The sequence below is a fragment of the Pelobates fuscus genome, chromosome 9 (assembly GCF_036172605.1).
Source record: "Pelobates fuscus isolate aPelFus1 chromosome 9, aPelFus1.pri, whole genome shotgun sequence".
Lineage (NCBI taxonomy): Eukaryota > Metazoa > Chordata > Amphibia > Anura > Pelobatidae > Pelobates > Pelobates fuscus.
In genome coordinates this window covers 172,473,120-172,485,377 of record NC_086325.1, presented here as the reverse complement: position 1 = coordinate 172,485,377, position 12,258 = coordinate 172,473,120, and the positions used below count along the sequence as shown (strand labels likewise).

The following is a 12,258-nucleotide window of genomic DNA, read 5'->3' as shown; positions in this document are numbered from 1 at the left end:
TGATTGTTAAATGATTGATGTATTGTTAGTAGGACATGTGTTTTTGAATTTATTGTATGAATTGCAGGATGAAAGTCTGGTAGAACTGGTAAATCGTATCCATTGACATGGTGCCATATCTTCTCACTCTAAATTTGCATTTCATATGCATAAAACATACAAAATGTTAGGGGAACCGCTCTGGTAATGTAAGGTTCACAATATAGATTTTTTTTGAGTTTTGTTAGAACGATTTGGTCTCTGATTACTTCCCTTGTCTCCCGGCATCGCAGGGTTTTATGATTCTAGTGATTGGGTCTTCATGGTGTCCACCAACTCTGTGTCATGATTATCAGGATTTACATTTCTTTTTCTGCTTCTTGGAAGGTGGCAAGGTGCAAACAGCTAATATGTGACCCCAGCTACATTCCCGATCGAGTACGCAAGGCTGGGCAGGTGATTCGTGTAATTTGTATCCTGAGTCATCCCATCAGGAGCACCAATGATGCCAATTCATGTCAAATTATCATACCACAGAATCAAGTCAACAGGAAATCAGGTGATGAGAGAAAGGCATGTAGATAGCAGTGATGGAGTGAGAAATCAGTAACTGTACAGTAACAAACGTGTACTGTTCTTGCAGATATCTATGTTTGTATGATCTCATATGCACACAACGTGGCGGCTCAGGGAAAGTACATTGCTATTGCAAGCACCACTGTTGAGACCAGTGAGCCTGAAAAAGAGATTGAGCCTGCGTTGGACTTGCTGGAGCCTATCGACCAAAAGTAGGTGTACCTGGGGCCTCAGTCAGCCGATTCAGGGAAAATTAAAACTTTTACGGGCTCTTGTGCTAGTTATAAGGCCACTAAACATGTTGAGCTACAATAAGCTCTCTGGCTGTTTCTTATTCTCCCCTTCCCAGCTGATACATACACTATCTGTCTGCATGCTGTGCCTTGAACCAAAGCTGCTCTACATGACACTACACTAAAGGGATGTGGCTACTACCTTTGTAAGGCAGGCAAGGGAAATAAGAAAGGTAACTAGAAAAGCTACAATTTCTGGGGAAATTGTGTGAAGTGTTCTTGCCTCCACCAGTAGTCTACAACTGGAGTGGGGGGAGTAACTGTTATTATTTATTTATATAGCACATTTAATTGCAACGTTGTTGCCCAAAGTGCTTCACAGTTACATTAAAACATACAGTTATAAAAACATTAGCAGGTGTACAAAAGATGTATGTCTCTGAAGTATTAAAAATGAAGGCACAGTTGCAGTTTAGAAATTGCCCTTCAAGTTTGAACTGGCTAGAGTGGAGTTTCAATGAATGTCAATGGACGGCGTGAGTTGCAAACAAATGGTCATATTGTGAAAACTATAAGGACTATGGCTTAGCCGTGGACATTTCTATTGGCAGCAGGGATAGCTGAACGTTTTGATATAAGATTTGTGTAGGTGGGCTTGAAAATGAGGGAGTGGTGGCAGTTTAGAAATCATGTCCTGATTTTTCTGCTTTTGCCAGCTCCCACTCTAGCTTTGCCATTCATTCCTATGGGACAAATTTCGCCACAAGAACGACGATATTCCGAGAACCATTCGCCGAAACGTTCCACAAAGTAATAGCAATCCGATCGGGAACAATCCGCACGTTTTGGTATATTTTTGTCTATGTAGTGTAAAAACTGTGGAAGGAGTTAGGGTGGCAAATTTGGCTATAATAATAATAATAATAACTAGAAAAGCTACAATTTCTGGGGAAATTGTGTGAAGTGTTCTTGCCTCCATCAGTAGTCTACAACTAGAGTGGGCGGAGTAACTGTTAGTATTTATTTATATAGCACATTTAATTGCAATGTTGTTGCCCAAAGTGCTTCACAGTTACATTAAAACATACAGTTATAAAAAATTAGCAGGTGTAAAAGGCTTTGTCTATGACATCACTTGCTGCTGCAGCCTTGCACAGGTCAGAGTATTTTGGCGGTTGCCATCTTCAAACGGTCGTATTTTAAAAACTATAATTCCTACAGTGAAGAGCTTCATATTGTGAGAATCACAAGACCCAGACCTACATTTTGATGTATAGTATGTCTCTGAGATATTAACAATGAAGGCACAGTCGCAGTTTAGAAATTGCCCTTCAAATGTGAGCTTTGCAGAGTGGAGTTTCAATGAATGTCAATGGAAGGCGTGAGTTGCAAACAAATGGTCATATTGTGAAAACTATCAGGACTATGGCTTAGCTATGGACATTTCTAGTGGCAGCAGGGATAGCTGAACGTTTTGATATAAGATTTGTGTAGGTGGGCCTGAAAATGAGGGAGTGGTGGCAGTTTAGAAATCATGTCCTGATTTTTCAGCTTTTGCCAGCTCCCACTCTAGCTTTGCCATTCATTCCTATGGGACAAATTTCGCCACAAGAACGACGATATTCCGTGAACCATTCGGCGAAACGTTCCACAAAGTAATAGCAATCCGATCGGGAACAATCTGCACGTTTTGGTATATTTTTGTCTATGTAGTGTAAAAACTGTGGGAGGAGTTAGGGTGGCAAATTTGGCTATAATAAGAATAATAATAATAACTAGAAAAGCTACAATTTCTGGGGAAATTGTGTGAAGTGTTCTTGCCTCCACCAGTAGTCTACAACTGGAGTGGGCGGAGTAACTGTTATTATTTATTTATATAATGCAAATGAGACAAGGTGGGCACACTCGACTAAACGACAAAATAGCCCCAGGAGAAGGCTAATTCAATAAATACTGGGTGCTCACCCACATAAGGCTCTATCCCCTGAAGAACCCAAAATACATAACAATGTGAATAGAGTAAGGAGCACAACCATAAATCTTTATATATATGAAAAAATCTTTATTAAATGGGTATATACTATAGGAATGTCTCTTTAAATTTTATCAACAAAGATACAAAGTCATACTATTGTAAAGCATTTACCAGAAAAAAAATCTGGACATATATAAATGCGCAATGCATGATATATACTGCCTCTCTTGGAAAACGTGTTGCCTCTTTTGGATTCCACTACCACTTGTACGCTGATGACACTCAGATATACCTCTCCTCCCCAGACCTCTCCCCTGCCGTCCTCCAACGTGTCACTGCTTGCCTTTCTTACATCTCTGACTGGAGGTTGTCACGCTTTCTCAAACTTAACCTCTCTAAAACTGAACTCCTTGTCTTTCCTCCTCCTAATACTGATCCTCCTCTCTCACTCTCCCTTCAAGTCAGTGATATCCACATAAGTCCATCCCTGCAAGCGCGCTGTCTTGGCGTCATACTTGACTCTGGTCTCACCTTTGAGTCTCACATCCAGTTTGTTGCCAAGTCCTGTAGGTTCCAACTCAAAAACATAGCCCGCATCCGCCCCTTTCTTACGCAAGATTCTACCAAGGCGCTTGTCCATGCTCTAGTAATTTCCCGCATGGATTACTGTAACCCTCTCCTGATTGGTCTCCCCAAAAGACGTATTGCCCCGCTACAGTCTGCAATGAATGCTGCAGCTAGACTGATTTTCCTCTCTAGTCGGTCCTCTCACACCTCACCCCTCTGCCAGTCCTTACATTGGCTCTGTGTATCCTATAGGAGTCAATTCAAAGTGCTAACCCATACATTTAAAGCACTGAACAATTCCAGCCCCTCTTATATCTCTTCACTGACCCCTCCTCGTACCCTCCGCTCTGCCCGTGACCACCTCCTGACCGCTGCTCGCACCCGTACGGCCAACTCACGCTTGCAGGACCTCTCGCGGGCGGCTCCTCTCCTATGGAATAGCTTGCCTACTGCCATCAGACTCTCCCCTAGTCTTCAATCATTTAAGAAGGGCCTTAAAACCCATCTCTTCAGGAAAGCTTATGGCCTCCCAGAATAATCTCTACCTTACATACCTGTCTCTTGCTCTCTCCTATGGGACAGTGCTTTGCTCTCTCCTCCAGCTCTGCTTCACTCCTACTTGATATTTCCTGTCCTAATGTTTCTAATACCCCACCTCCTATAGTCTGTAAGCTCGTTTGAGCAGGGTCCTCTTCAACCTATTGTTCCTGTAAGTTTTCTTGTAATTGTCCTATTAATTGTTACATCCCCCCTCTCAAAATATTGTAAAGCGCTACGTAATCTGTTGGCGCTATATAAATGGCAATAATAATAATAATATACTAGAAAACCTACAATTTCTGGGGAAATTGTGTGAAGTGTTCTTGCCTCCACCAGTAGTCTACAACTGGAGTGGGCGGAGTAACTGTTATCATTTATATAGCACATTTAATTGCAACTTTGTTGCACAGTTACATTAAACCATACATTTATAAAAACACTAGCAGGTGTACAAAAGGCTTTGTCTATGACATCACTTGCTGCTGCAGCCTGGCACAGGTCAGAGTATTTTGGCGGTTGCCATCTTCAAACGGTCGTATTTTAAAAACTATAAATCCTACAGCGAAGAGCTTTATATTGTGAGAATCACAAGACCAAGACCTACATTTTGATGCATAGTATGTCTCTGCAATATTAACAATGAAGGCACAGTCGCAGTTTAGAAATTGCCCTTTAAATGTGAGCTTTGCAGAGTGGAGTTTCAATGAATGTCAATGGACGGCGTGAGTTGCAAACAAATGGTCATATTGCGAAAACTATCAGGACTATGGCTTAGCTGTGGACATTTTTAGTGGCAGCAGGGATAGCTGAACGTTTTGATATAAGATTTGTGTAGGTGGGCCTGAAAATGAGGGAGTGGTGGCAGTTTAGAAATCATGTCCTGATTTTTCAGCTTTTGCCAGCTCCCACTCTACCTTTGCCATTCATTCCTATGGGACAAATTTCGCCACAAGAACGACGATATTCCGTGAACCATTCAGCGAAACGTTCCACAAAGTAATAGCAATCCGATCGGGAACAATCTGCACGTTTTGGTAAATTTTTGTCTATGTAGTGTAAAAACTGTGGGAGGAGTTAGGGTGGCAAATTTGGCTATAATAATATATATTATATAATAATATATATATATGTGAGATAACACTTAATAAATGAAAGGAGTATCATGCAAACAGACCACTGTAATACTAGTATTATCAACCCAAACATATAAAAAAAAAATGCAAAAACCATACCAAGTTCAGTGAGAAGCAGGGACAGAGTCAATCAAAAAAACGCCAACGTTTCGGCTAAGAAGCCTTTATCAAGGGAGCATGTTGAGAAACTGAGTTCTCCCCTTATATACCCACAAGAAACACCAAGATTAAAAACACCTGAAAATAATGGGTGGCCACCCATAGTGATTGAGATCCTCCCAACCATCAAACACCTGTTTATGGTTACCAATGAAACCAACTTAGTAGTATATACACCTATCATACACATATAACATCAAAAGAAACTAGAAAAGCTACAATTTCTGGGGAAATTGTGTGAAGTGTTCTTGCCTCCACCAGTAGTCTACAACTGGAGTGGGCGCAGTAACTGTTATCATTTATATAGCACATTTAATTGCATCTTTGTTGCACAGTTACATTAAACCATACATTTATAAAAACTCTAGCAGGTGTACAAAAGGCTTTGTCTATGACATCACTTGCTGCTGCAGCCTTGCTCAGGTCAGAGTATTTTGGCGGTTGCCATCTTCAAACGGTCGTATTTTAAAAACTATAAATCCTACAGTGAAGAGCTTTATATTGTGAGAATCACAAGACCCAGACCTACATTTTGATGCATAGTATGTCTCTGAGATATTAACAATGAAGGCACAGTCGCAGTTTAGAAATTGCCCTTCAAATGTGAGCTTTGCAGAGTGGAGTTTCAATGAATGTCAATGGAAGGCGTGAGTTGCAAACAAATGGTCATATTGTGAAAACTATCAGGACTATGGCTTAGCCGTGGACATTTCTAGTGGCAGCAGGGATAGCTGAACGTTTTGATATAAGATTTGTGTAGGTGGGCCTGAAAATGAGGGAGTGGTGGCAGTTTAGAAATCATGTCCTGATTTTTCAGCTTTTGACAGCTCCCACTCTAGCTTTGCCATTCATTCCTATGGGACAAATTTCGCCAGAAGAACGACGATATTCAGTGAACCATTCGGCGAAACGTTCCACAAAGTAATAGCAATCCGATCGGGAACAATCTGCACGTTTTGGTATATTTTTGTCTATGTAGTGTAAAAACTGTGGGAGGAGTTAGGGTGGCAAATTTAGCTATAATAAGAATAATAAGAATAACTAGAAAAGCTACAATTTCTGGGGAAATTGTGTGAAGTGTTCTTGCCTCCATCAGTAGTCTACAACTAGAGTGGGCGGAGTAACTGTTAGTATTTATTTATATAGCACATTTAATTGCAATGTTGTTGCCCAAAGTGCTTCACAGGAGTTAGGGTGGCAAATTTGGCTATAATAAGAATAATAAGAATAATAATAATAATATATATGTGAGATAACATTAAGTGGTCTTGCTATGCAAGAACACTTAATAATAATAATATATATGTGAGATAACATTAAGTGGTCTTGCTATGCAAGAACACTTAATAATATATATGTGAGATAACATTAAGTGGTCTTGCTATGCAAGAACACTTAATAATAATATATATATGTGAGATAACATTAAGTGGTCCTGCTATGCAAGAACACTTAACTAGAGAGGATTAGGAGGGAAGAGGGCCATGATAAGGTGACTGGAAACCGATACGAAAAAAGAGGACAGAAGAGGAAAAATGTGTCTGACAGAGGTGAAAAGGGAACCGGAGATATGACTGATGGGGAGGGAAGGGAACCAGAGATATTATGATGGGGAGGGAAGAGAACCAGGGATATGGCTGGCACAGGAAAGAATCGGAAATATGGCTGATGGGAGGAAAAGGAACCTGAGATATGGCTCACAAGGGTGGGAACCGAAGATATAGTTGACAGGGAAGTGTAAGGGAGCCGGAGATATGGCTGAAAGGGAAGGAAACCGAAGATATAGCTGATGGGGAAGCGAACCGGAGAGATGGCTGACAGGGGAGGGAAGGGAACCGGAGATATGGCTGACAAGGGAGGGAAGGGAACTGGAGATATGGCTGGCAGGGGAGGGAAGGGAACCGGAGATATGGCTGACAGGGGAAGGAAAACGGAGGTATGGCTGACTAGGGAGGATAGGGAGCCGGAGATATGACTGGCAAGGGAGTGAAGGGAACCGGATATATGGCTCACAAGGGAGGATAAGGAACCGGAGATATGGCTGGCAAGGTAGGGAAGGAAACCGGAGATATGGCTCACAAGGGAGGATAAGGAACCGGAGATATGGCTGACAGGGGAGTGAAGTGAATCAGAGCTATGGCTGACGGAAAGATATAGCTGACGGGGAAGGGAACCAGAGATATGGCTGACAAGGGAGGGAAGTGAATCAGAGATATAGCTGACGGGAGGGAAGGGAACCGAAGATATAGCTGACGGAGAAGGGAACTAGAGATATGGCTGACAGGGGAGGGAAGGGAACCAGATATATGGCGCACAAGGGAGGATAAGAAACCGGATATATGGCTCACAAGGGAGGGAAGGGAACCGGATATATGGCTCACAAGGGAGGGAAGGGAACCGGATATATGGCTCACAAGGGAGGGAAGGGAACCGGAGATATGGCTCACAAGGGAAGATAAGAAACCGGAGATATGGCTGACAGGGGATGGAAGTGAATCAGAGAGATGGCTGATGGGAGAGAAGGGAACCAGAGATATGGCTGACGGGAGGGGAGGGAACCAGAGAAATGGCTGTCAAGGAAGTGAAGGGAACCGGATATATGGCTCACAAGGGAGGATAAGGAACCGGATATATGTCTTACACGGGAGGAGAAGGAACCGAAGATATAGCTGGCAAGGGAGGGAAGGGAACCAGATATATGGCTCACAAAGGAGGATAAGAAACTGGAGATATGGCTGACGGGAGGGGAGGGAACCAGAGATATGGCTCACAGGGGAGGATAAGGAACCAGAGATATGGCTGACAGGGGAGGGAAGTGAATCAGAGATATGGCTGACGGGAGGGAAGGGAACCGGAGATATGGGTGACAGGGGAGGGAAGGAAACCAGAGATATGACCGACAGGGAAGGGGAAGAGAATCTGCCACACAGAAATTCAATAATATTTCAGTACACCTCCTGATCCACTTCTGCCAGGAGCATATTATAAAGTATATTTAAATGTATAATAATTTAGGACTATTTGTTTGCAGGTTTGTGGCAATCAGCGACCTGTTTGAACCGACAGATGATGGAGCAGAAAGCCAGGTGAGATCAAATCCAATATTATACGCATATAAATCACCCGGAATTAGTCACTGCAGAGCCTCGATATGAAAAACGATATTCTTGGTTTATTGAATGCAGAAAAGGCCACCTCTGTCTAAGTGGACAGACTGACTGTAAACATATAGCACAAGTGGTGATGCAGGCTCTATTGGTGAAACCCTACATTTAATTCCAAAGAGCAAGAGCAAACAGAAACACCAACAATCGTACCTGGTTTAGTTATTAAAGGATAATCTTTAGATGTTTGAGCAGCAAACTCTAATTATTGTAAACACAAAGAGACTAAAAATCCAACCTTAAATGCTTTTTACACGTAAAACCCTACCTTTTACATTTTACATTTCAAAGATTTTACTGCATTCACAACGTAAAGTCATGATTTTATTAAAAGTGCAACTCAGGGAACGCTCTATTCCGAATGTTGGCTGGAGGAAGCCGGGTAGGCATTAATGGAATATAACTCTCTTTGTAATATATCTTTGTGTAATTTTATTAAAGGCTTAGCTCTCTCTTTCCTAACGCCCCAGCAGCATAAAAAGCCTTGCATGCAATGAAATCTAATAGAAAAGGCTAGTGTGTAACATTGTGAGACCCATTCAGCCATACCATGAAGCCTATAAAATGCAGACCCAACATACCAACATACAAATACAAAACAAACAATGAAACTTGTATGAATTATATTTATAGAATGGTTGAAATCAAAAGCAAAGTAATGTGAAAAGACAGCCCAAAAGAACCAAGAAACTATTTTACTCTAAAAAGAAACAGATAGAAATGTATACTTAGTGACAAACGGTAAATATAATCTAAAATGATTGTATGCATTGTTTGTACATAAATACCACATATTGAATGTAAAAACAGGTTTTTAAAGTAGACCATTTAGACCTGTAACGGCACCCCCAGGCATAAAAGGGGTTAACAGGCACAGCTACACAGGCACAGCTACTGTAGACACCAATACACTGAACCGGACAAGCATATGAATGCCGTAAACAGCTGAATAGGAAAAACCATACGAAAGGTTTACACTCCTAGCAGTCGAACTGGAACAGCATACAATAAATCCCCCCAAGAACGAGACAAAGCTCCGTGTTGAGGGTCAAGCAGTGAACAGTTTTTACACATACCCTGTAACTTTGAAACCATACATCCAATCTCCATAAAAATTACATATTACATATTACATATTTGAACTCAGCATATTTTAAACATAAACACTCTTAAAAATCATACCAATCCCTGCAGTGGATAAAAAGATAGACGGAGGTCCTTTATGACCGCAAGCACATTTTCCTGCCCAGAACAGTTCCATAGATTTGGGCTGTGCGGTCGGTCAATTTCCTGCAGAAAAACGGCTAAGTCCCCTTCGAATGCACGAACGGGTGCAAATAGCACATTGTAACAGGAGGTTCGAATTGTCGAACGTACTTCGACTTTAACCGAAATGTCGAGGTGGAGGCGACGGTAAGGGTCAGCGGTGTTCGTGTATTTGCGTAGCCGATTTTAGTTCCATAGATTCTTTAGCATACACCGCTGACCGCGTTCGACTAAATTAAAATGGCCGCGTGTTCCTTTGTCGAATGGCGGCCACTTCGACGACTTCGGCACTTCGGCTGCATCCGAAGTGCCATATAAAAAGTACCAATCCTTCCCCACCGTATTTAAAGGGCCAGAATGAGTGACATACACTCTGTTAGGGCCGAATACTGTTTTTAAAGGGCCCAATCTCCCAGGGCCATAGTCCAGAGGCAACAGGCGGGCAACCAGGCTCCCCAATGCAATGTGGCGAGATTGGTCTCATCACAAGACCAATCTGTTAAAATGTACTTAAGAGCAAAGTATCTAGAGGGTTAGAGATAGGAACATAAAATGCAGAACATCAAGGAGAAGACATGGAGTCGCAACAAGGGGCAAATCAGAGAGGCGTAAACCAGAGACAGTCAGAGGGAAAATATCATAGTTATATAGGCTGAAAATAAGTGCAAGGTACAGTATCTCAACAAGTGAGTAGATCCCTCACATTTTTGTAAATATTTTATTATCTTTTCATGTGACAACACTGAAGAAATGACACTCTGCTACAATGTAAAGTAGTAAGTGTACAGCCTGTATAACAGTGTACATTTGCTGTCCCTTCAAAATAACTCAACACAGCCATTAATGTCTAAACCATTGGCAACAAAAGCTAGTACACTCCTAAGTGGAAATGCCCAAATTGGGCCCATTTAGCCATTTTCCCTCCCCGGTGTCATGTTACTCGTTAGTGTTACAAGGTCTCAGGTGTGAATGGGGAGCAGGTGGGTTAAATTTGGTGTTATCGCTCTCACACTCTCTCATACTGGTAACTGGAAGTTCAACATGGCAGCTCATGGCAAAGAACTCTCCGATGCTCTGAAATTAAATTTGTTGCTCTACATAAAGATGGCCTAGGCTATAAGAAGATTGCCAAGGTCCTGAAACTGAGCTGCAGCACGGTGGGCAAGACCATACAGCGGTTTCATAGGACAGATTCCACTCAGAACAGGCCTTGCCATGGTCGACCACAGAAGTTTTTTTTTTTTTTTTTATTCTTTATTTTTGTAGTGCGTAGGAAAATAACAGTTGCATGTGAGGTACCCCAAAGGTAGTCCTCTAGCACAATACGAACAGCTGAACATAGGGGTACAGGGTAGATCAAGCAAATTTTTTGTATATAACGATAGAAATGGTATAGCTTTACTTTGTTTAGACATTTGCGTTACTTAACGTAGAGCGATATAGTTTTGCATATATGATTTGCATATAACGATTGTGTAGAATATTAACATAAAATAGTTGCATATATCACGGTTGCATAGGATGTTTGCATAAAACGTTTGCATAGATCGGTTGCCCCCCCAGCCTAGTGGTAAGCATGGCAGGTTGTTGAGCTATTATCGGTAGCTTTCTGCTTTACCCAACAGATTAGTCGTTAGGTTATAGGCTTATGCAGCATATTGAAACAACAGAAACAAACAAAATAAAACAACAAATAAAATATAAAATTACAACAGATTGCTTTGCTGGGGAGCTCAGTATGCGTTTAAAATTATGCTGGAGGTTTTCGCACCAAGCTCGTATCTTGCCAATAATATATACTAAGCTGCATCATACATTACACTGAGAGTCCCTGCTGTTACATTGGAACCGTCTCCAGAGCTTGGGGGCGGTATCCAGGCCTCAGTCCAATGGGTTAAATTAAGGTAAACGGTGTAATAAACTCCCCTCCGTTGGGATTGTCCATCGCTCAGGTGGTTGCTAGGAAATAGGATTCCGGCGTGGATGTTCGTGGCACAAACTCGGAGACTCCACGTGTGTCTTCGTGTAGGGGTATCATTTGGGTCGTGGTGTGTCAGCGAGTCGGCCGGGAGGCCCAGTTTCAGTAGGAGCGCCTTGCTCTCATGAGGCTCCTGGATTACGTGTGTTGAGTCCTTGTGGAAGACTGCCATGGCTCGGGACGAGCGCCACTGGTAGCGGATGTTGTGATGTTGCAAAAGAGTGGTAAGTGGTTTTAGTGAGCGTCTCCATGCTAGAGTGCTCCCGGACAGGTCCGAATAAAAGGTTAAGTCCATCTCCACGAAGCGGTAATATGATTGACCGCTGATGGCGGACATTACCGCTTGTTTATCTTTGGCGTTCTGAAATTGGACTATCAGATCTCTCGGGGCTGTGTCAGGTGCTTTGGCTGGTCGTGGCACTCGGAACATGCCAGTGAGAATCGTAGTTTTGGCACTCCTCTGTGTCAGCATGGCCGTAAGAAGGCGCCTAATAAAATGCGGCAGCTCAGCGTCTACAACCGACTCCAAGACACCCCTTACTTTTATGTTGTTACGCCGCTTGGCATCTTCTTGGGCTGCTAGACGGTGTTCAAAGGAGCGGTTCTGCTGTTGTAGTTCTGTCACTGCATGCTGAAGTGCAGCGATCTGCTGGGCGCCTGTGTGGGTGGTGTGTTCCACCTTGGTGAG

The 12,258-nt window shown here is 42.4% G+C and overlaps 1 protein-coding gene across 2 annotated transcripts in view; it reads left to right on the top strand.

Moving 5' to 3' along the window:
* GDI1 (GDP dissociation inhibitor 1) overlaps positions 1 to 12,258 on the top strand; it is a 121,648-nt gene that overhangs the window by 93,361 nt on the left and 16,029 nt on the right. For both annotated transcript variants that reach the window (XM_063433177.1, XM_063433178.1), the window contains exons 8-10: positions 367 to 538; positions 623 to 767; positions 8,194 to 8,248. In XM_063433177.1, the coding sequence (XP_063289247.1) occupies positions 367 to 538; positions 623 to 767; positions 8,194 to 8,248 (372 nt within the window). The remainder of the gene's footprint in view (positions 1 to 366; positions 539 to 622; positions 768 to 8,193; positions 8,249 to 12,258) is intronic.